General features: G+C 44.9%; 1 protein-coding gene across 1 annotated transcript in view; it reads right to left on the reverse strand.

Annotated features, from left to right (window-relative positions):
- Nucleotides 1-25,712, reverse strand: part of thsd7ab (thrombospondin, type I, domain containing 7Ab) — a 146,983-nt gene that overhangs the window by 86,568 nt on the left and 34,703 nt on the right. The window contains exons 7-8 of the mRNA XM_086154429.1: nucleotides 21,492-21,686; nucleotides 15,249-15,480 (exon numbers count right to left, since the gene is read on the reverse strand). Coding sequence (XP_086010555.1) covers nucleotides 15,249-15,480; nucleotides 21,492-21,686 — 427 coding nt within the window. The remainder of the gene's footprint in view (nucleotides 1-15,248; nucleotides 15,481-21,491; nucleotides 21,687-25,712) is intronic.

Genomic DNA, 25,712 nt, shown 5'->3' on the forward strand with positions numbered 1-25,712 from the left:
AAAAGCTGGTCTCGGCTTAAAATGTCTTCCTTTACAACGGTTTAAAGAAGATTACGCTTTCTCTCGAACTCAACTTCTGTAAAGTTTGGATAAATCATGTTGGAATTTTTTTTCGGTTACATTTTTTTTTTTTTTGCATATATTTTAAATATGCTTGTTTTCATTTTGATGAACGAGCAATTCATTCAGAAATGAACTGATTAATCACTTTATTCATTTATTGAGTTTCAATCAGATTCCTTTGTTGTTTTTTTTTTTACATGTGTGTCTCTTTATTCTATTCACATACTTGCTGTATTTGCTAGCAATCATTGGTAAAAAAGTAACAAAAATCTATTCGAAGGATTTGTACGACGGCATCTCAGTGTGATACTACTTTGGGCTTTCCCTAAAATGAAACGTCATTTTCACCGATATTTTCCGGCCGCATTCACTTTCATTTTTTATTTCAGAGATTTATGACCTGCTTTCTGATGATTCCTTCGATAATCCATTATTCACTTCAGTAAACGTATAAGACGATGCAGTGCGTTTACTCCAACGTTTTCATCCATACAAAGTACCTTGAGGTCCCTGTACGTTATTCAGATTAACGTTTTTAAAACACCTGTCTTGCACAGGATAATGGACTATAATAAAATAACAGGCTGCATAATTAGTTTACTTTTCGACACTGACAAAAATAAGGCGAAGGTGACTACGCCTTTAGTTAAGTGACATTTACTTGTACACGGGTATTTTTAGACCACAGTATTTGGACATTTATGAGTAGTTCATCTAACTCTGTTTTTTAAAGTTCATATTTTTTGAGCAATTTGTTTATTTTTTTCTTAAAAGGCGACACGTTTGAGGTGTCATTTAAACATTCAGATGTGGAAAAAAAAAAACTGCCCTTAAAAGACATTTAACGTTAAATGATCTCCCTTTTGTGTTGCTATTTTTGCTATTGCTTACCTTCCTGTGTTTTTTCTTTTCCATTTCATTTTATTTACTCTTCATGTTGTCATACCTGGTGTAAGTGTGTAATTAGTTATCTGTGTATTTATAGCTCTGTTCCCCCCTCCCCCATTTGGAGCTGCTGGATTATTGTCCGTGTAAATCAGCTTTCCAGTCAATCCCTGTTTTGTTTTTTCCAGCGTTATCGTTCCCGGTCGCCGTCATGATGCACATTCATTCCTTTTCTTGGACTTTTCTCGTCTGCCAACCCTCCTGCTCGAGCTGTTTTGAACACACACAGCCTGGAAGCCTGCGCGCCGCCTAAAGTGCGAGTCTTCGGCGTCGCCCGAGAGCTCTCCGCCCGAGCGGGGATTAAACCTTTAACCCCGAGCTGTGAATGTTTAACGTCGGTGGATCAGAAACGCGACGTGGGAAATCTTGAAAGGGACGCGGGTGATAGAGCCGGTCGTATTAAGACTCGATGGCGCCGTTTAGGGAAGAGGCTCCGGGTTTGATCCTGACCCGACATGATCCACGCGGCGCGAAGAAAAACAAAAGATATGAGGACCCGCAAAGGAATCGATCGCTTTCGCGCAAACTGTTTTCTTCGCATTTGTTCCAGCTGACGCCATCAAAGCGGCTGCTGATACAAGGCGGCGTTAGATGTTCGTGGCAACCGGTCACCGGGGTGAGTGAAGAAGAAGTTATTAGTGGGAAACACTAATGTTTTGGGATGTTTCCCTCGTCGTTTTCCCCTCAAAGCAAACGAAATGATCGTTTGTTTATCTGCGCTGCGGAATGGAGCTGGAGAGCCGGCATCGCGCGACGAATCTACGGTCAAGCAACCTCCAATTCACTTTCTGGCTCCATCACGAGAGGCGGGGTTCACACCAGTCTGGACGTCGGTGGATCCCAGGGACCAACGACCATACAGGGACCGACAAACATTAACGTCACATTGAGGAAAAACAACCGTTCACTCCGTCATGCAGCAATATTTAGAGACATACAACATTGATTTGTCATATAGAGAGATGCAACCATTAAAAACAGGGTCTGAATGAATCTATTCGCACGTCCGGGTGTTTTAAGGGCTCCCATGAATCTCCACCAAGTGTTTGGACTTTGGGAGGAATAACATGGAGACGCCGAACAGAAAGGCTTTGGTGCAGATATGCAGCAAGATTAAAAAAACAACTCAGCTATTCAATTCAAGAGCACTCCTACAACAAGTGCACACCCGGGAGGAGAAACCACGTGGGCTGTTTTGACCTTCTTCTGGTCTGGAGAGGAAATCCGTCAAAACCACTCATGGACACCAGAAGAACATGCAAACTGCGGCACCAAAACGCTGCTCTGCTCAAATGGCATCCGGAAAGTTGACCGGGTTTCAAGTCGCCCACGGGTTTTTAATGGCAACACAGTTGATTTCGCGTCTTTGGGCGCTGAGGTGACGGCATCCTTACGAAAATATCAATTCCATCTTTGTCACAGCAAACTGCAATTTGGCGGGGAAACTTTCCGAGACGCTTGTTTTGACAAACGGCGCCGGAGTGATGGGACCAGGCGCTTCACGAAAAAAAAAAAGAGCATTCTACGAGTTCTTTGCTCATTGTCTGGCAGGAACGCGCGACGTAGATCGAATTTTGCAAGAATGCGTGGGTGGTGCCGTTTTTTTGATGCCGCCGCTGTGAGATACATGGCAAAAAGTGACGCTCAGAGAAATAACTGACGCTAGCGAGAGTGGCAGACGGTCACCGGCCGCTCACAAGCCTGACGGTAACCTGTCGCCGAATAATTTGATCCTGAATAGGGACTAAGTGAATAAGGAAATGAGGGAGTGCGGCCGGCTCTGCTGGTCAGAGCACAGACAGAAACCTGGCAACCGTGGCCGAGTTGCCAGACCGCATAGACGATCTTCTGGCCAAATCGCGGCTTAATGACGGTCCCCTTCGATAAAAATCAGGCCGATTCTTACACCCTGGCCCGGAACCAGAGAAACGCTGAAAAAAAGAGCAATAACACACATTGGGAGTAAAAAAAAAAAAAAAAAAAAAAAAAACGAGCTCCATGTCTGCCGTAATAACAAAACATAAAATGTTAAGGAAATTTCAGGCGCCAGTCTGAAAGACCAATAGGCCGACTTTATTAATAAGACTGCAGTACGAATGAACACCTGACGCATCAGGGGGGCCGTCCATAAAAAGGCCGACGTGCGCGCTGGTAAGCGATTCCTCGCAAAGGAGTCAATACCGAGAGCGATCGGACACAATGGACTCGACTCGGGCTTGTTGTTCCTTTTTGCGATCCGTCTCTTCACAGGTTGAAAGAAAAATACAACTGAAACATAATAAGAAAAATTGGCCAAAGATAGGAAAGGGCTTCATTTCTCATACCAGTAGAATGTTTAGCGAATGGACACAGCGATGTGGTTCTTATTCCAGAAACCATCTTGATGTCATATCTATCGGGTCGATATCGACCGTAACAGTATATCGCTAATCTGTCGAGCGGCCGGAGAGCAGCGGCGTGAGACTTTTTCTGATCCGTCCTCCTTCTCGGTCCTGATCTGCACAGCAGCTCCGGTTTTGGACTTGGGTTTTTATTTTATTTCTTGTTTCCAGGACTGGAGCGAAAACGGTGAATCTGACGTGAACGTCTGTTTCTACTTTTTATCACCTAAAATAAAAACCTGGACAGAAATCTTGTTTTCAATCGTTGTCTTCTCCCGACTTCCTGGCCTCGCAGGATCCCGGGGGACGTTGCTTGATCGACTGGCAACATTATTTTCTTTATTTTTTTTTGGTCTGCTATCATTTAATTTTATGCTGCTATCATCTATTTTTATTCTACTGTGTACATTAACATTTTTGTAACTCTTTTTTCCGCATGCCTTTTAACGGACGATATAAAGGACGTATAATGGACGATAAAAACTGAGTCTTGAGTCCGGCCAGGCACCGCCACTTTTATTTTTCTAACGCAGACCGAGGCATTTTACGTCCTGTTTTGCTTTTTTATCCAGCCTGCCAAACTATTTCCTTTGAATATTTTTATAAGCATTTTCAATCAATATTGAATTTAGAAACGGCTATTTTTTTCCTTTTGTTTAATTTTGTGTGGATGATTTCACACAAAATAATATCAGTACATTTATATGATCATTAGTAATTCCAAAGTTAAAATAAAATGACAAAAATTGTAAGTATCTAAATTGCAATTTTCATTCTGTTCAATTTACATGACACCCAGTTGTGATACCGCGTATAAAAATTAAATCAGAAATGTGGCCCTGCCAGTCAAAATAACTGCCCACCCCTGTTCTAATGTATATTTATTATTTATTTTATATATTTAAAAAACACAAAAAGAGTTGTAGCGGGAGGAAGACGACGCAAGACGTAAACAACGCGGAGTAGCGTTGTTTATGTGTTCGTGCACCGAGGCCTCTGGTTGGCCGATTTGTCTGTGATCGTGGACGTTCGTAAGATGAGCTTCTACTGTACCTTCTATCTCTATCACATTTTTGCTTTCTCTCTTCGGATCTTCAGCCTGGAACTCTTTCGTCACCGCCGCCGCCTCCAAGTTTAGGGGATATTTTAAAAAGCTGTGGTCCAGACCTGGTGTCATCAAAACACCTGCTTGTGATTTGGCGGCGTGGAAATCAAATCCGACCATCTCTGTCATAGGAATCCGGGAGGAAGATCCGCATCGGAGAGCCTCCCGTGTCCGTCACAGGAAGAACAAAGCCTTCGCAAAGCTTCCGTCATTTTCTTCCGCTCTTGTTTGTTTAAAGTGCTTTACAGGATTTGACTCATTAACAAGTTTCCCTCAACAGACGGGCTCATCAATCCTGTTCCCCTTTTAGTGTAATTATTTTGTAGCCCCACTAATGATGGGTATTATCCAAATTTAGATGATTAAAATTCAATTAATTCCCTTTTTTGGGGGGAAAAAAAGCAGGCCAAAACAACAACAGCGGCGGCGACGGCGGCAGCCGGAACGCTCACGGCATCGGGAGAGGCAACGCGACGCCGTCGTCTATGCATCTTTAATAATGTCTACATTTTGCACGGATCCTGCTTTATGTCTCCTGGTGTTCTCTCATATTTTTCAATCAGATCGCCTCATTGATTTTGTCGTCTTCTAAGGGATAAGTGTTTATTTACCGGGTCTACACACACACACACGTGCGTTCACCCTCCTATTAGCGTGTTTTGAAACGAATGAGGCCGAGCGCTTTTAACCGACTTTGCCGGTTCCGCTGAGCATCGCAGCCCCGTAATGATATTTAAATGTTGTGATTTGTGACGAGGCGCGCACAAACGCTACGCCACGAGCCGGTTTCCGAAGCACAACATTAAGACGCCCCTGCCCGGGCTAATGCCCGTGTTTGCTAGCCGATATTAGCGCGTTGAGTAATCGGTTCAGAGAGAAGATGCTTTTTTGGAGGATGAGGGGGGCAGATGGTTGAGCGGGATGAGAAACAGGAGATTCAAAGAGAAGGAAAAAAAAATTCTGTCTGTATTCTAAGAGTGTACACACACACACACACACACACATACAAAAGAATGGGGTCTGGTGGGAAAAAGATAAGGCCTAATTAATTTCATTATCAAAACGACGGGCTACAAAAGCAGAACATCATTTGTTTAATTTAGCATAAAGCAGTCGGGGTTCTTCAAGGACCCTTTCAGGGGCGTCTTTGGCCTCCATCTTGAGAGCTTTCAGCTTTCTACCACAGTCAACAACGGGACGCGGCGGCCTGTTAGAAAATGCGGCGGGGATGATTGACCGGGCCTAATACGGCAACCGACGAACATCACGCCCATGAATCATTCAGTTTCACAAATTCCACAGCATCAACGTGATTATACAAACACATTTGGTGCCATTCAGCAAGCAGACTGTCAGAATCAATGAGCAGAGGTTTGTTTTTTTTTTTTCCCCTTCCTCACACCACAACAGCTTTTCTCGATTGGATGATAGAAGCCCAAGCCTGAGGCGCTGACATATTTTTCTCTATTGTGTCTCTCGATTGTATTGCACTCTGACAGTCTGTATTTATGTCCACGTGTGTGCGCCTGTGTGTGTGTGTGTGTGTGGCTCACTGCCTGGGGCTGCGGGAGGAAGACGGCTCAAACGCATCTGTGAATGAAACAGGGCGCATCTGCATATGCGCGGCGCTGGCAGCCATGTTTGTTTGTTCTTGTGCCGTCTCACGGGTGCACTGATCAAGAATACCTGCCAGTTGGACCGCGCCAGATGAAGATATGCAGGGCGAAGAAAAAAAAGAAAAAGGGAAGCGCTGCCTCTTAGCAACAGATGGCTAGGAGTCCGGTCCTGTTGCATGTCAAGAACAGCGTGGCGGCACTTTTGTCAACAAACAGCCGACACAGGAATCGGCTTCATTACCGCTTTGTTTGTGTTTCCCCCGCACGCCGCTAGCCGCGTGAAAAGCATCCGACGCGGGCGGAATAAAAACAAAAAAAAAACAAAAAAAAAAAATCTTGAGTTGCAATCAAATCTTTGAAGCGCAGAGGGGCGACAGAAAAAAAAAAAAAAGCACTGATCTCGCCGCCCCAAACCCGATGGAAACGAGTCCAAACCGCTTTCACTTGATGCGAACTTCCAAATCGCCACATTTATCATGCTATTTTCCCCCCGGCGTCACGCAACTAGCTTTCAAAAAACAACAAATAACAAAACAAAAACGAGATAAATGAGAACTATTCGACCTGTATGGATGCTTTTTCGAAGCGTCTCCCTCGGAGGCGCCTCCTCCCTCTGCACTTTCGCCCGTTTCTTCGTAGAGGTCAGTGAAACGAACGTCATTAAAACTGAGATAATTTCATCCACCGGTTCCGAAATATCCGGTCCGTCTGCTTAGACGGGAGACATTTGCAGATATCAGATTCATATCAGGCTCCGTCCCGGTCGGACCGAGGCCCGAAAGGATCTGAGTGTATCCGAGTACACCTGATTTTCTCCCGCAAGGTCTGAAATGAGTCTAATTTCTGTTTTTATTTTATCCAGGTATGTCCTGGTTGTCAGGTCACGAGTATGTGCCGGAACGTGGCCAATCAAAATACTGTCAACCGGCAGTTACATTTCTCGCATGAAGCTAAGCCCACCTGGCGTTGCTCGGTAACACAAAAGACGGATAGCAAACACTCCGAGATTACTCTCTGCTGAGAGCGATGCCAGTGATAAGTAACTGTTGGTTTCCAATCACCCCTGGTTTCATCCCGACTGGGGGTCTGCATGAGTTTACGGAAAAAATATTCTCAGAAGACCCAAATTGACCAAATGTGTGAAAAGTCGCATGCGTATTCGTGGCCCTGTGATAGACTGGCGACCGGGTCCAGGGCGAACCCCGCATCGGAGATTCCCAAATTGGGTGTAACGAGATGACTTTCAGAATCTTCCCGAGGCCATCGCGACAGATAAACGACGGTATCACGTTCAGTTGACATGTCACTTTAATATCGTAAAGATCACGGCTGCAAGCCATCTGCCGTCCCATATGGAGGACCCTCTGCGTGAACCGTCCAGGGGGCGAAACTCAAAGACAGCGTTTCATTCTAGAGTTCGGTCACGGCTATCCAGGGCCATTGCCATGATTATTTCGGGGTTGCGGGCGGAAAAATTTGGGAAAGCAATGAATGGAGAAAAAGATGTATGGACTAAAATTTAATGGGAACCATTTTGGAGTAACAACTGCAAAACTAACAAAATGTAAATAGAGAATTTAGATACAGGACTGTCTCGGAAAATTACAATATTGTGATAAAGTTGTTTTTCTTCTGTTATGCAATTAAAAAAACAAAAATTACTTTTTCACGATATCCTAATATTTTGAGATAGGATTTTTGAGTTTTCTTAAGATGTAATGTTAAGGGTCAATTTGACCCATTTCACCCATTGACCCAATGGGTTAAATTGAACCTTAACATAATATGAGGGTTAAAATAATAAAAGGCTTGCAATATTTCAGTTGATTTGTAATGAATCCAGAATGTATGATATTTTTCATTTGGTAATTGCATTACAGAAAATGTAGAACTTTATCACAATATTCTAATTTTCTGAGACAGTCCTGCACTTTCTTTTTGGTTCATGTGTCTGCAGTCAGCTAATTCTGGATGATAACGCCTGCACCGCAGTTTGTTACACTTCACATTGAGAAAGTTGTATTTTTGGCACGGAGAGAACGTGCCGGTGTGTTTTATTTCACTTCACAAGCAGCGTAAATCATATCGGACGACCGAGTTCCAAAATCTTCACCCCGATCGCCGTGATTTGCGCTTATTGCCTCGTCATCAAATTCTCCCGCGACATATTCATCAATTTTTGTTTGTTTTTTTTTTTTTACTTGACCGATGCTGGACAGACCGCGGTCGACTCCTTCAAGCTCTGCTAATTGTCTCTTGTTGCTCTGAAAACACGCTGATCACAGCGCTGATTGCCAGGCCCCTTTTTTATAGCAGACAAATGAGGCTAATTGGCAATCAGTCTAATAGGCACCATCTCCATGGCAGCACTTGTCATTGTGAGTCTAAGAGTCAAAGTCATTTCCCCTGCAAGGTGTTCAGAGCCTATTATGTCCTGTATGTCAGTGCAGAGCAAAACCCTCAACTTTTATGGGCTGACTGTTTTAAATCATTGAGGTTGTTAAATTTTTTTTTTTGCATCCAGAGAGATGTGTCGGTGCACGGAGATTAAAAAAAAAACAAAACAACTGCAGCCGCTAGCGTGGTCGCGGCCAGAGGAGCCGCCTCCGGTTTGACATTCAGCGTCTTTCAAGGGTTCCGGCCACGGCGCCATCGCCGAGGATAAAGGAGAAGACGCTGACTCAGCACAGCTCGGTGAGGACCGCCGCCGGACCGTGACGGTGAGTGAAAGAAGGGTCACAGTCCGAGTGTCGCCGAAGAGCCGAAAACGGACGACTTAGAGAGAGTTTTGCCTCCTTTCGATAAAAAGTAAAGGAGCGACGAGGCACTGACCCGGGAGCGTTCGACCTTTCTCGGGGTTTGTGTGCGATTTACAGTTAGCCAAACATTTAAATAAGGTATTCATTTCCGCAGTCTGTTTTTTGCCACGTGTTACCAAGACGGCCAGAGAAGTCAACCTTTATGAAGGTAAAGCAAGAGATTTTTGTCCAACAACACAACTTTCTCAATAAAATTAAAAATAGAGGTACAACGAATCTCCCTAGAAAGGACAGATCCTTATAAAACACTGGACATGTTTCTTCAAAACGGCGTTAACTCATTGGGATCCATTTGGAATGCAAGTCACATCTTTTATTTCTAACCCTCATATTATTTTGAGGGTCAATTTGACCCATTTCACCCATTGACCCAATGGGTCAAATTGACCCTTAACATAATATGAGGGTTAAGTCAATGTTAAGTCCTTTGAGGCGCACTCAAACTTCAAATTGAGTACAGCTCCTTCCTTTAAGAGGCCAGAGCATTCAGGAGAATTGGTATTAAGTTCCTGAAGGCTGGACGTGCTCATGTAGTTTTTCCTCTGCGGGATCGACAAACTATCCCGTTCTCAGCGAGCGGTCTCTTTGGCTGAAAGGCGGAAACGTGTGATTGCAACTGCGCCGCAAGCCAAACTGTCCGAGCTAAAAGAAACTCTAAAAGATATAAAGAAAAAGCTTGAAAATGTTTAAATGTTGGAAACTAGCGCTCACAAAGTGGGTTCCTTGAAGGATGCATTCAAGCCCGGAAAAAAAAATCGACAGCTAGCAATAAAACAAAAAGCTTGTCCACTAAATAAAAAAGTCCTGTACCCTCTTTTTGAATTTTAAATACCAATAAAATAGAAATGATAGGTTGACAGACCAATTTTTAAAAAGGACACTAGAGGTGTATTGGTTGTTACTCCCACCGGGGAGGTTTAGAAATCGGGGGTTTGTTGACACACATTCAATCTGAATACACTCGTGTGTGTGTTTGTGTGTGACTTCTAAACTTGAATTGCCAATTTTTGCATCAAGACACATCAAATCCCCCCCTGCCGAGAGGGTGGAAAAGCCCCCTCAGGGAGTCCGGTTTGGGAAAATCAGCCATAGATCTTCATTTCCCTCCCCATTCGTCATGCAGTTTCATTTTGTTGTTCTGCTCTTTGGACAAATGATGCCTGATTATATAAAGTTATTGACCGTGGAGGAGAATCGACTGAAACCCCCTTTTCAGTCCGTTACTCAATGCCAGACCCTTCTACACCGGCTCCTCCCACTCGCTGGGCGGCCGGACTTCCACTTTGCGACGACGTTGAACACACCGGCATTACATTATGGTCATTTGGCAGACGCTTTTATCCGAAGCGACTTACAAAAAGTGCAATTCACCACCGGCGGTCTTCATCCCCCCCGTTTCAAACCGGACATTAATCTTTGTTTTATCATAGCGATCGCTATGAATCGCATTTTTGTTGAAAGTAATGCACCCTGACCCTATAAATAATTTATGCTCCCGTCCCCTCATTGCCGATAACGAGTCTTGGGAGGCACAAGGGAACGGGCTCCGAGCAGAACTTCGATTACTCTGTGTGCAAATCAGCCGGAGAGCAGATCTATAAGACGTCGGTGCCTATTTGAAGACTAATTTGGTCGGTTATTGCTCTGAAAACAGACGCCGCGGCTGCAGGAGTAGCTCGGGAGAAAGAAGGGATTTTTTTTTCCCCCCCGCAGTGGAGCGGCGCCGCAGACCCGGAGAATCATTTGTTCCCAGCCAGATGTATCTCCATGGCAGAGGCGCCACGCCGCTATCACAACACCACACAAGGCAATATACTAAAAAAAAAAAAAAAAAAAAAAAAGGAAAATTTGGCATGTCGGTATTTCTGCAAGCCTGTCGAAAGAGATTTCAGCCCAGCATGATGAGATTGTTGCCTGACAAAAATATGATTGGGGTGAAATATCTGCCATCATGGTATGGAGATAAAAAAAAAACTAAATCAATAACTGGATGTCAAAAAGTCAGCAAACAGAATTCCCTTTGTGCTTTAAATCTCGTTTTAAGGTCGAGGCTGTGGGATTCAGAAAAAGGTTCCTCCCGCAGCCCAAAGACAAACGCGTGAATGGCTGTATGTTTCCCTCTCTGGGCCGATCGACCGGCCGACGGTCCGGCTGAACCCCGTTTCTTCCCCGCCAATGACAGCCCGGATAGGCTCCGGCTCTCCCCGCCAACCTCGCTGAGGGATAGGCGGAATAGATAATGAACGACAAGAATCCGATGTGCATCGAGGTGAGCGCGGTGAGTGATTGAGGGGGGTTTAAGAGCTCTTGTGGAACACTAGAAACGGTCAGGAGGAGGATGAAAAGGCGCAGAACGCTTAAAGAAATGGCCCCTCGGTAGCTTAACAACCTTCACAGTAGTTGCGGTACATTTGAGTAGCGCTGGCATTATTCTGACTGGCTCCTTCTCGGGCCGGCTGCCAGACAGAGAGGTTACTGGCTCAGGACTCTGAATTGTTCCAGTGTAGAGACCAGCAATTTGGTTGTAAACTGATTACTGGGCCGGTATTAGTCCAATTACAGCCTAAATTGCATCGGATCGGGTCCATTTAGGTTTGAGCCGACAGTCATTGCCGAATACGAACCGGGAAAACACAAGCATGTGGTGCAAGTACTGGAGCCGGATTAACTGGACTCTCCGGGGACGGATGCTTAAATATTCCATACGTAGGCAAACTGGGAAAAATGCAGTTCAATGGCCCATCTCTTGCTACTAATGTGATTTTTTTTTGCAAGAAACCAGCCGACCTGTGACCAAAACAGTTTTTGAAAACGGTCCCCAGCAGTCCGCAAGAAGATTGGGGAACAAGCATGGCCTCCGAGCTGGACCCATCACTAAACACCTGCATCATATGAGATCTATGGAACCATAGAAAGACCCCGGATCACAGTTGGAGCTAAAATGATTCTTGAAATTGGGCCCTGATTCCGACGTCGACCGAAAGCACAAAAAACAGATTAGTTCCCGGAAAGGTACTGGGAACTGAGAAAGTTCCTCCTATTATGTCCAGGTGACACCAAACATCCCGACGACAAGAGAAACATCTGCTGCGAAAGAGAAAACCAGGCGCTTTGCAAAAAAAAAAAAAGGGTTTTTCAACGCCGCTTTTTCAAGACGATGGAGAAAGTCCAGACATGTTTCTCCCATCGTTCTCTGCGAAGGTCTTCGGGGGTCTGACCAAGTGGAGGTGAAGATAAGAACATCTACCTAAATCTGCAGCCTCCACATTTCCTGACCGAGATGCTTGCAAAGAAGAAAGACGGCAGAAAAAGAGCCTGGAGCAAAATGAAGACCTTCATAGCAGGAAATGTGCGGTGAAATCCATAAATTATGGACACGGCAGATTTCCGCTGGATCAGGACACAGGCGAATTTGCAGCAACTCAAATTAGGTCCCCAGGTTACGCTAATCCCATGCAAATTAAGCTTCCTTTGCATGTCAGTATTTCTGATCACAAATATTTGTTCCTCTCAATGCGGCAGGATTTGTGCAATAAACACAAAACAAACAATCTTGTCTTATGACTATTCTCTTTTGCAGCGGGTGGCACAGTGGTCTCACAGCTAAAGGTCCCAGGTAGGATTCCAACAGGAGACTTTGCATATTCTACCCATATCTACCTGTGGTTCCTCCCACAGTCCCAAAAATTTACAGCAGGCTCATCGGAAACCCCAAATTGCCAAGATGTGTGAATGACCGAATGAATGCCCATACGCTTTCTATATGTGGCCCTGTGATTATCGGACTGCAAAGAAAGCATAAAGTTGCTTTAAATCAAATGTATCTTATTTTCCTTCGTCTTCCAGTTATTTTATTTAAGAAAAACCTACTAGCAGTACCTTTTGCTCGCTCTAAGCGATCTCAGGCAAAACTGTTCTCATTTCTACTACCTCAGTGGTGGAACAAACTTCCAGAAGCAACAAGACTAGCATCATCTATCTCAACCTTCAAGAAACAGGTAAAAACTGTTCTCTTTCAGGACTTTTTACTGCGCTGATGCCCCAGATCAGGTTAGGCAGCAAGTTAGGCTATGCAGTGTGTGTGTGTGTGTTTGTGTATGTCTGTCAAAAAAAAAAAAAAAAAAAAAAAACCTCACTAACCCAAGCTTACTGTTCTGTATATTTCCTGTGCATCGTGTATTTGCAAGTGTATCTGCAGTCCCTATGTCCTCTATTGTAAGTCGCTTTGGATAAAAGCGTCTGCCAAATGCAATGTAATGTAATGTAAAAAATCGCCACTTCCGCCCGAATATAACTCCTGCGTCGGAAAGCTAACCCCGTCCCACGAACAAATGTCATGACTGCTAACAACGAGACGCCAGAGGGCTCTCAGTGCGTCTGCAAAAAAAAGAGCTGCATTTATGCAGTGAGTACCAAGAGTCCCACCGAAACCGGTGATTCGTCCCGTTCCATATGACGCGCGGTGGCAGGCTATCGGATGACGCTACGAAACCCTCAAAGCTACTTTGCCGCACGGAGACCAAGCGCTGTCCAACATCATGGGTGGAGTCTTCTGCAGTGACATCGACAAAAACAAAATAACAGTGCACATGGAGCGTCACCGTCTACTGTCTACGTCCTGGACAGTCCCATCCAGGGGCGATTCGGGGAAACAAGCTCAGAGCTCCCACTGATTCTGTGTTGAGTAGATATTGGTGTGATAATCATTTAGTAGTTATTAAAAGTGCAAAATCTTCAGGTGGAGTGGTCACAACCATGTTTCTCTGCTGATATAGATAAAAAAATGACTGAATTCCTTTGTTTACCCCAGCTTGGTTTCCGGTAAAACTACACGATGCATTAAAAATGAAAATATATCGCGAGAACAGAAATTAGAGACCTTTGTCAATCTCCAAAAAGGTATATCATCGCGCTGTCGGACGAATCTTGGAGGATAGACGATACCGGAAAAAACAAACTTTGCGTCGGATGCGGATTTCAGTGACGAGGCCCAGTCTTGGGAGTTACACGCAAACATCTTGACTGTCATCTGCCTTGTGATTAAATTGCCTCAAAGTATCAATCCCATTTAATTACTGTCATTATCATCAATGGGAAATTACCAGCACCCAAAACAGCAGGGTTAATTAGGCTTTTCTGAGACGGGGGAGGGGATTATTTATTTATCTGTGGTCGCCTGCAACGGGATGATATGATCAGGAGTTAGCTTCACATGGCGTCTGCTTAGCTTACCAGCTCTGTCAGCATCCCCTTGTTTTTGTCTCTGACTTACTTTACGCTCCCGCTGTCATCTTTTGCTTCCCGCCGCCGCCGTCTCTCTCATCCATCTCTCGCTTCCTGCAGCCCATCCTTTGTTTTCCCGTCTCGCCGGCTCTCAATGTCACGCGCATATCTGGATGCGCCTCGCGATCTGCCGGCTCGGTCCTTTTCGAATTCACGTGCGCAAAACCTCATCCCCTTTGCCAGTGGAGATGCTCATAGATTACTTTTTGACCAAAACGATGCATATTTTCGACATATCTATTGTAAAGTCTGGGACAACCTGAGGGAGAACATGCAACCAGACCGCGCCCCCATTGCTAACTACTGCCCTCGACCGACGGCGTTTCCCGGATACGTCGCCGACTGCTATAAATTTATTGAGAAGTCTCGTTCCATCATTCCTGCATACAAGGTTCGCACCGAAACAGCTTTAGCTCAACAACTGGTGGGTGAGATCAGCCCAGCCGGTTGTACGCCATATTGGATTATGCTACATTCACTTTCCTTCATTTGGGTTATTTTTTGGACACATTTTTGCCCCTCATTATGGCTCCAAAACAGTTTTTTTAGAAAAAAAAAAAGCATTTCTTATTTTTACTGTCCAGTGTTTTTATGTCCTACATTACGATTTTATTGCGCTGTTAGCGTAGATGAATGAAATAGGTACTTGTTTTCAGCACGTGAGTTCCAACCCATGGCAAAAATCGCATTACATTTGAAGTATATATTTTCAAATTTGGCTCATAGAGGCGTCTTCAGCAAACAGAAGAACCTCCTCGGCCCCCTTTTTGTCTTGACATTACAGTTCCAGAATGTACTGATGAACTCCTCATTTTTGTGAGTGCATACAATGTAAAATCAGCTGACTTTGGTTGTTTTGTTTATTCCCCGAATCAAAACGGTCCAACCTTCAAGACTTTGATTGCGCTCGACTCAAGGTGAGCTTATCCCTTTGTTTTCGGAGAAAACAGCAAATTCCGCGCCGAGTGCTTACGACAGTTGATTAGAAACGCAAACTACACCACTAAACTCACAAATAGTCCAATGAGTGACTTACTTCTTGGGCGGGACCTGCCCGACGTTCACGCGCAGACAGATGACTTTGCGAGTCTGCAGTCCTTTGGAGCAGGTTTCCTGACCGTCGCCCGCCGAGCTGTTGAGGGCGGAGGCGGAGGCGTCTTCGGTGCAGGGCCCCCAAGGCCCCGTCTGCCAGTGGTATACGGTGCAGGCGTGCTCATTGCAGTTCCGCACCTCCTGAAGGGCGCTGCTGTTTGGGCAAAGGATGCCTCCTGGGGAAAAAGCAAAACATAGAAGATGACACGTGTGCATCAATTTACCAATTTTCCAAGATACGAGCCGTCGCTCGCTCAGTGTTTTGTGTTTTGATACCATGATGAGCCGAGATCTAAGTTGGGAGGGAGGGAATTGGAATTTTTTTTTTTTAGGTCTATCATATTTTTTGCTTTCTCCTGATGTTATTTTCTGACTGGGCTAACAACCGGTTAACAATAGGCTTATGCTAACAAACACTTGTTAGCTGCCAGCGCTAACGCTACTAGAATTAACAGCCCACAGTTCCAGGGTCCCCACCTATCACATACTCAAGAGACTTTCTGCTCCAGCTACATCTCCACTCCAATGGTGCTGCGGTCCCAGATCCACTCCCGGAGGTGTTGCAAACCCCACTGCAGGATAACTCAGACCCTTCACCCTTTATAAACTCTTTTTTTCTCCAATTGCCCCTCTGGTACAATAAAGTTTCTCCAATTCTGATTTTGTGCTGTCAGACACGGTATAACCTTGACTTAAGAGTGAAGTGACTCAAGAGTTTTCTGAGATCCGAGCCAACGCTCAATCAATTTTTTGCTTTGTGATACAACTGAGTTAGGAGCGAGCTTGATTTGCTGTCCATGAGAAGCGCTGTTTAAAACCAGTCGGACGCACCACCCGCCAACATGTAGCCCAGAGAAAATCATGGAAAAACATTAGCAAGGTGTGCACGTTGTGCACTCGTCCATGCAGAGATCGAGAAGTTGTTGTTGGTGAGATACCGTGACGGAGAGCCTCGGAGAAGGCCGGAGACTTTTACGGGGATTTGATGCAGCGGACAAGACATCGGAAGGGTCGTTCAAAGCTGGTTTGGGGATGGTTTGATCGGTTTAACAAGAGGAATAGCATTCGCTCTGTTGCTAATTTAGCGATTAAGCGTAGCAAAGTGTGCAAGTTACATTTAGCAACAAACTGTAGCATTAAGTTTGTAGTCAGCAAGTGAAGTCAAGCGAAAAAGCACCAACTCCACAGGTAAACACGCTTCATAAAACCAGTTTGTTTCCCTACCTTCTTTTCATCATGTATTATTTGTTTTTAGACATTATTTATATAGATCATTTTTTGTATTTAAACGGATTGGTAGCTTTTCGAATCATTTAATGGGTGAATATGTTTTGATACGAGCAAATTGAGATCCGAGGTCACAGAACCAATTCAACTGTTGATGAGTGACTGAATGGCTGAATGTCTGGAGATGTGGTCCGGCGATTGACTGGCGGCCGGTCGCGGGCGAACGCCGCCTCTCGTCCAATCGCAGTAAGGATAGGCTGCAGCACCTCCTGAGTGCAAGATAAGCGGTTTTGATAATGAATGAATAGATTTTTATTTGTGCTTATCAGCAAAGAACAAACCATCTTCACTTCACTGTATTATTCTATCCTGGTGCTTGGAATCTTGGAATAAACGGCGAGGTGTTTATCTTCTTCGCTCTCAACTGTGAGAAGTAATACTGCGTCGAAACGTTATGAATGGAACAGAAAGAGGTTGACGGCGGAAAAAAAGAAGGGGTTGCCTGCAGTGAAAAACCCAGAGAGAACGATTATCAGACCACGCAGCTCCCATTTTCAGCTCAATTCTTTGGTTTTCTTTACGGCCGTCACATTTACTATTTTGATCCACATTTCAAGCTACAGAAAAAAGCAGCAGTTTCTATTGTTTGTTTTTTTTTTTCTATTCTTTTTCTGCAGAAAATTTAAAAAAAGCTGTGACAAACACACAGCGCACTACCTGCAGCTCCAAAATACAGTGGAGTATTTCATGACTAAAGCGGCAGATACTTATTACCCCGAGGGCTTGTTGGAGAACAAACCAGAGTTAAAAGTATATTTGGCAAGCTGCTTTTCTGAACAAGAGATTGTTTATGCCTGCTGAATTTGTAAATATTCAACACTGTTTGGAAAAGTTTACATTAAAAGAGATAATTTGTCAGTGGTTTAGATTGGTGCCCTGCTCCCAAACATTTTGTTGCCTCAGTACTATTTAACTTTTATTAATATTTATGCATTAATTTCCGTCCCCCCCGTCGATGTTTTCTCAACATTTCTTGCAACCGGGTTGAATTTTAAAGAGAAAGTTAGCGCACGGCTTAGAGCGTGAGCTATCGCAATTTGGAGTTCATTAAAAGTACAAACAAAGGTAATGCAGACGGTGAAGCACAGAAGGACTGCAGCGGAGCCAAACTGTACCGGGATACATTTTGACACGCCGGTTTGTTTCTGCAGTCTGGCTAACATTTGCCTTTATCCGATATCCTACGTTTAAACGCTCAATGCGGTCTGAGCATTGGAAAGACTAAAAGCGCAATCATTCAGCATCATTCGAAGACCTGGCAATCATCATTGAGATTAAGTCCTGTTACAAACTACGTTATCATGGTGTTTCATGATCTATTTAATATTCAAAAATCACCATCACCCCAATTCTAAATATGACATTCTGATGATATTGCGGTAACAATGCTAATAAACCTCACAGCTGTAGATTTATATGACTTTGACTCATTCCTATCTGGACTTTGCACTGGTGTTTCTCTGTGTTATGTGTATTATTGCATTTTTATTAGAAAAGAAAAAGCATCCTGGCTCTATTCTGCTGCCACAACCCCTCTCTGGACTACAATGCCTCTGACTACAAGAGGAATTGGTTGGATTCTTGAACCGGGACATTCACGTCAAGACTTTTAATCCATCCAACATCCATCTACTGCTTTTTCCCCCCTCAATTATGCGCTCACTCTCAGCGTCTCACTCATTTCTCTTCTAAAACTGGCACTTAGTCAGTCAATCAGCCGGTCAGTTATTCGGTCTTATAGTCTCTGAATCGGCGGGTGAGGAAGTGACTCAGTCGGCTAGGTAATCAGCAAGTCAGTCAGTCAATGAATCATCCGATGTGGTAGTAAATGAATCGGTCACCCAGGAAGTGAGTCAGTCAGTCTGGCGGTCAATGAATCAGTAAGTCTGGTAGTCAGGGAATTAGTCAGCCAGGGAGTGAGTCAGTCTGTGAATCAGTCAGCCAGGCGGTCAGTCAGTCTGCGAATGAATGAGTCGGACGCTTAGTCAGACAGTAAATCAGACAGCCAGTTTGGTTGTCAATGAATCAGCTGATGTGGTAGTAAATGAATCGGTCACCCAGGAAGTGAGTCAGTCAGTGAATCAGTCAGTCAGTCTGCGAATGAATGAGTCGGACAGTTTGTCAGACAGTAAATCAGACAGCCAGTTTGGTAGTCAATGAATCAGTCGATCAAGAAATGAGTCAGTCTCGGTGAATCAGTCAGTAAGCCAGGTCGTGAGTACTCTCGGTCCGACAATCAATCAGCGAGTCAGTCAGTCAGTCAGCCGGCTGTCGGCTTGTTTGCCGTGTCAAAGGAGTGCAAGAGCCCTCTTTGGTGTGGAGTGACTGCAAACACTTACGGCTTTCAGCAAAGATTGAGAGCCCTCACAAGACTGTGAGTCGCCCACTTCAATCCAGCACAAACACATGCTTTTATTTTATGGTTTGACGCGGCCGCCTCCATTTACGAACGGCAGTTGGACCGAAATCACAAAACGTTAGCTTGGACAAACCCGGGCCCTAATGGCCGCGGGGAATGACAACCTCCCTGCCGACCGATTGCCGCTCTCCCGCCTGACTAACAATGCGCCGGCGCACGACCCAACCCTCCTTGCACCGTAATGACAGTTGTTTCCTCGCCACACGTGCTGCGATGGTGTAAAGTGTGTGTTGTAATCCCCGCGGTCTGTGTTCGCTATTGATGTATTTCACGGTTTCTGGTGAGCGTGTTCAGTTCCTCTTTATGGTAAATGCATGGAAAAGGTTGGTGGACGCAGGAATCTGGGACTGCACCATTAGTGAAATGGATCATAGTAGTGGAACTATAGCTTTTTTTCAAGGATATTTCTTACATATTTTAGAGGAGCTTTTCTCATTTTTAAGATTTTTTGGTTTATTTAGATCAATTTTCTTGCTCATTTTTTTCCGCATTTTTTTTGGGCAATCAAAAGCACATTTTCTCCCTTATTAGGGGACTAAAATCTTGATCAATTTTTTCTTAACATGAACCTGATTTTTCTGTTATTTTTTTTATTATTTTTTTTTTATTGCAATAGCCCGTTCTACCTCAAAGGAAAGCAAACAAACAAACAAACGCGGCACACCCGTGGTTAATTGGGCATTCAATAAATGTAAAAACGTCACAAATCTCAAATACACCCTGCAGTTTTAGGGGTTTACATTTACAGCGTAAGCAAATTTGCCGGATTATTCACAAAGAGCCGAGGAATCTCATTTAACATGAAGCTCGGCTTTATTTAACTGGAGAGTGTCGAGCGAGAGGCACGCTGGCGTCCTTAAGTCCTGCTTTTATCACCGTGGAATTACATCCAAGTGGCCCCTCATTAATTAGGCTTAATATTGCATTTATTAGCAAACATTAACAGCTGCATATTAAGCTAGACCCTCAAAGCAATGAGTGATTCCGGCGCGGTTTCCATTAATATTTAAAACAGGCGCCGAGAATCTTTCAGGGAGCCATAAATCTAATCAGACTAATAAGGAGGCCGTGTAGGAGACTTTCTCTCAGGTATATTTCTGGAACACACAAGCAAGTGTGTGTTTTAGCGAGGACCGCTCCGAGACGCGTTAAATGGACCGTCATATTGCCCGAGTTCCCGTTTTCAAGTGTCGATTTTGGCGTTTTGTCCGCGGCCATCCTGCGTATGTGACCGCATTTCAAAAACCCCTGGTCTTCCAATTGAACGACAGGCCGTCACTGAAGTGGCTACATAAAGAAAGGGGATGATAAAATGTGAACTTCTTAAAACGCGCTCCCATTGTAGCAGACACAGCCAATAAAGTGGGCTAAGTTTAAAAAGCGCAAAATTATTAAGAGCGCGTTATTCCGTCTTGTCTGTTGTTTTATTTCTCCGCCCAGATCACTCGGTTGCAAGTTCATGAATTTTAGAAATATGGCCTGCAGAGTTCCAGCTCTTTCTCTCAAATACAATAAGACTTTCTCTTTGGCTGCCTGAAGTCACACAAAAAGTTAAGCTATTTATAAAAAAAAAAAAAAACAGAAAAAAAAACCTCATAGACTGTACATCAAACACTCATCCGCAAAACTTATTTCGCGGATGCTCACAAATAAAAATCGAATAAAACTACAGATACTAAGGCAGCACACAGGGGTTGCTAAGCACTACTACGAACACGGCAAAGACTACTTCTAGCATGAAAGTCGAAGATTTACCAAAAAGTTCTGGAAACCTGGGCACCCGAGAGAGACCTTGGAGTACAGACATTAAATGTGTTAATGTAGGATAAATAGATAAATAAAAATTTTACACAAACTACAGCTGCGAAAAAATACTAAAACTATGTCAAAACACCACCTAGCCATTGACTCCTGGCTGAATATTTTAATTTAATCATGCTTTCTGTCCCGCAGCAGTTATGATAATTTATACATGTATTTCTGGGAGCATGAAAACATGCTGCTAATTTCCATGTTAGCACTTGTTAGCTAGGGGTTCAAAACAGCTACCAGCCAACTTTAATTACAAGTTACCCTCCATCACTGTGATCCACGCCACGACCATCGCCGTAACTGTGAGGGAGACACACACACACACACACACACACACATGCAGATAAGACATGACAAATACACAACACACACACACACACACAAACACACGGCGGGGTTCAAACTGGAGAAGACAATTGCACGCAAGAGGATGATCCTAGCAGCAGATAAATTGTGAGTGTCAGACGATGAGACAGACCGACAGAAATAATCACCGGCGCCGATAAGCAGCCCGTTTGAGATAAGCACAAATGCACATACAGACAAGTGTGAAATCCAGACATTCGGTGAGTGACAGCAAAGGACGACTTGAAAGGCCGTGACTAAACCAATAACCGGCCTCATCTGCATGTGTCCGACACCACGCCACCGCCGCCGCCATGAACTCACCTTCCCCGGCGTTGTAGGCCAGGATGGAACGGGTGCGCATCTGCTTCCCCTCCACGGTCTTGCTGGAGCAGGTCTGGGAGCAGGTGGACCAGGGGGTCCAGTCGCTGAGCACGCAGTCCCTGGCACAAGGCACCTCGCAGGCCACGGGCTCCGGGGCCGGGCTGGACGAGCACAGGCTCCGCTCCACCGTCTCGCCTGGAGACAGAGGTCACCGCAAGGTCACGCCCGGAAGATGGGATCGCAGCTTTAGATTGCAAAAGAGCTGGAACACAAGGGGAAAGAAGGGATACCGACAAACCGGACGCCCCTTCCAGGTGCACTATTCCGATGCCGAAGTGCACACTGGCGCAGCTTGCAGTCGCCGCTCGCCAGTAAACCGTGGATTTTTTTCCGGTTTTGTTACCCACTCGGACCCCGCAGCTGGCCTCACCCGGAACACTTTTGGCGACATTGCCGTCCGATGACGGGTTCGGCCGTCACGATAACACGATTCACGATAACAATTCAACAGCGATGACTGTCCATGTCGTCCGGTGTCGACCGGTGTATCGGCCCGCCGAGTCGGGTCGGCTAGCATCACCAAAAGTGACCTTTTCCCGTTGTCAGCTTGAGCTATTTCTTACGTGTGTTTGTATTTATATATGTGAGCATGTACATATACGTATATTTATTATCATTTTGATCACTTGGTCATTTTTCATGTTTTTTTGGGATCTGTATTTTGTGTATGTGTATACAACTTGTTGTGTGCCTTGTCTCGTTTTATCCGGAGCGTCGTATTTCCGTGAACCGGAAGAAGCGTCAACGTTTTCTGCTGCAGCATCAGTGGACAAACACAGTTTTGCATTTTGTCCACAAAGAAGCGGAAAATACAAACTCCATGGTTTGTAGAAAAATGCCAAGAAAGCGGCAAGGGACAATTTTCCATTCATCACGCAGTTGACGCATCGGGACGAGATTGTGTTCGTAAAAACAGTCTTTGTTAAGGGTTACTTTGAGAAACTACAAATCAGTTCGAAGCCATCTGGAATGGATTCTAACCTCAAATAGCAGTAAGAGACATTTTATTGTTACAGAGACGTTCGCAATGCAAAGATTATAATAACAATACATGCAGAAACTGGGTGAAATATTTTGTGGCGTGAGTAAATCACACAACATTGCTGCTCACTGAGCAAACCTCTATTCATCAGGGATGACCATAATCACCCCGTCCACAGCTCGGCTATCAGACGGACAGATACAGGAAGTCTTTCCTGCCACCAAAAAACAAGCCTGAATGACTTTTTTATTTTACTACCCCACTATAATGCACAATTTTCTCTCATACGTCTTCTTTATTTGCAATCTAAGGGCATCTTCCCCCTCACAGCGAGAAGGTCCCTGGTTGGATTCCTCCAGGACGCCATTCTGTGTGGAGTCTCCATCTTCTCCATGTGTCTGCAAGGGTTCCTCTGGGTTCTCCATGTTCCTTCCATAGTCCAAAAGCATGCAGGAGGTTCACTGGCGTCCCAAAGTAGCCCCAAAATTTGAATGACAGTGAATGGTTGCGTCCCTCGACATGTCACCCTCTGATGACCTCACATGTGACGCCTCTTGGCCAATCACAGCCGGGATAGGCTGTGGACACACAATCCTGAGTGCAGGATAAGCCTTCCAGACAATGGATGCCTGAATGACAAATAAAATTCCTATCTGAATGCGTATGTTTCCTTCCTTTAAAACACTGCCTATCAGTCAAGTATAGCATTAGTGTTCAGATTTGATGTTACACTGTGCCTCTTTGCTATACTTTTGGAGTCCAGCGAGTCAAAAACGCAGGACTGCAGGAGGTGAAATATATCTCGACTGGAACTCGGGCGACGATATCGAAAGCGAATCAGTCATGTGGTCACCAGTCGGGAGAGGATCTGTTCCAGCAGCTGCGGAAGGGAACATCTGTGCGTCTTAATTGATGCCAAAATGTCAAGTACACTTTAGATTAATGCAACCACGTGCTCCTTTTCTTCTTCATCCGTTTCCCGAAAACCAACGGCGAGTTAAGCCTCCCCGTTCTCTTGACATTGAAGCAATTACAGGACAACATGGCGCGGGTCGCTTTCGCAGAGACGGCGGATATTCGGCAGATTCGTAAATTGAATTTTTTTCTCTGGTTTTCCCGCGTCGCCATGATTATATCTCAAAAGACAACGGTTGTTTTTGAACGTCCTTCGGTACCGCCGGGCCGAGCGGCATTTAGTAATGACTGCTTTCGGCGGGGTCCGGGACGGGCGGTCCGGCCGGCCCCCGTTTGCAAATATTATTTCGCTGGTAAGCGAATCAGTAATTCATCTAGAATCTCTAAATAAGTGCTTCAAACGGCCTGCGGTGCTCTTAAGACACGCCTGAGCTGCGACTCCCCGCAGAAATGATTCAAATTTATATAAAAATTGTGATGAAAATTATATGAAAATGATTTCACTTGGCTCTCCATCCGCGCGACAGCTGATGATGAGCGTATTTATGAGCGGCCATATTTGCTCCGCTCTGCGCTCCTGACCATTTCCATATTTGAGTGGCGTCGAACACGGGAAAAAGCAAATTCATGTGGGATTTCGACATTTCTACATCAGCCGTCATGTATTATTAATGAGATCCTACCATCAGCTGTAAGTGGATTATATTAACCCACATATTTCATCTCTTCCGCCTCATCGCTTTCGTGAACCAATCCGATAATATTTCCCCCTCTGAGTGCCACATGCACCCGGGAAAATGTAAACCTTTCAATGGTTGATTTTGCAATTTCAAGGAGGGGGGAAAAAACAAACAAAAAAAAAAAAAAACGCTTGAGCTTCAAAAGTCAAAGCGACCCTGACTTCGCATTAAGATGTCACTGCAAGAGACGCCGTCGTGACCGACATGAGAGGGCATGGAAATGAGAAGTGACAAGGTAGCCCAGGCAGTTTGCAGGGCTCGGGCGGAGAAAACATGAATGAACAGAGCGGCAAGTGTGAGAGGGGAAGCTGGGCGCTCAGTGTGTGCGGTGGACGCCTCCCCGCCGAAGTGGGCGGGCAGGCGGCGTCGGGAATATCAATAGCCGGTTTCAATAACATTTTTATCGACCTTCGGTTGTTGTCTGGGACCTGGCTGTGTGGCCTTTCTGTTCCGTGACTCGGGGGGGGGGCACAAGCCGAGAGAAAACACATTGCCGACTTTGCACGGAGAAAAAAAAAAAAAAGAAACAAAAAAAAAAAAAAACTCTAGGGGCAGGAGTGAAAAATTCAAACAGAACGAATCAATTTTCATCAGATGAGGGATTCAAGCAAGGTGGATCGATCCACCCAAATCAGCGGAGAAAAAGAACAGTGCAGAGTTTTTCTGTTACTCTTGCAGTACAAGGGCGAGTATCCAGAGGGCCCGGCTGCACCGGGTTTCTGCAGTCGATGCATGAACTGTGATTTGTGGGAGACGTTGGAAGGACAAATCAATTCCTCTAGTGGCGAATACATGAAGCAAGTCACCGTGCCGCGGCAGGATTTAGAGAGTACATTAGGAGCTGAATGAGACTTCGACGGCCGTGGCACCGGTCTAACTTTACATTGTGAATAAATAAACATGGCCAGTAATCTAATCCGTCGCAAACAAAGCAACCCAACGAGGATCGATAATGTGTTTTGCCTCCCCTCCATTTTTTTTTTCATTTCGTCCGCAGCCTGCTCAGAAAGTCCCTCTGTTCCTTTCTCCATATATATTCAAGATTTACAGTAATAAGTGGCGCTAGCGAAAAAAAAAAAAAAAAAAAAATCGGGAGCCGCAAAGGGCACCAGATACTTGAAGACCTGGGGACACAGAGGATTTATTTGATTTAGTGCAGGCGAGGTTTAATTGTGCGTGCAGAGAGGGAGAATGTAATGAGAGAGACAGTGCGGGAATCAGGGAAGCATTAAAGTAGAGGAGAGAGGAGGAAAGAGAGCACTTGATGAATGGAAACTCGGGACCGGATACATAAAACTCGGTAAATTCCCGACTAAATGGGAGAAATGTGCTCACGCCTTCTTTTAGTAAAGATTTATAAAGTTGTAAAAGCTCCCCTCCTCGAGCCACCTCTGTCTTACGGCAATGGAGGGGTGTTTGTGTCCAAGTGGTCCTAAGAGCTCAGTTGGAAGGGACTGTATGCCTCTGGTTGGGCCAACTGGTGAGGGCCAGACAAAGTGCACTTAAAAAGACCCTTGGTTAAGG

This window comes from Fistularia commersonii, chromosome 10 (assembly GCF_037954325.1).
Source record: "Fistularia commersonii isolate RoL2024-O1a breed Wild chromosome 10, RoL_Fcom_v1.0, whole genome shotgun sequence".
In the NCBI taxonomy this organism is placed as follows: domain Eukaryota; kingdom Metazoa; phylum Chordata; class Actinopteri; order Syngnathiformes; family Fistulariidae; genus Fistularia; species Fistularia commersonii.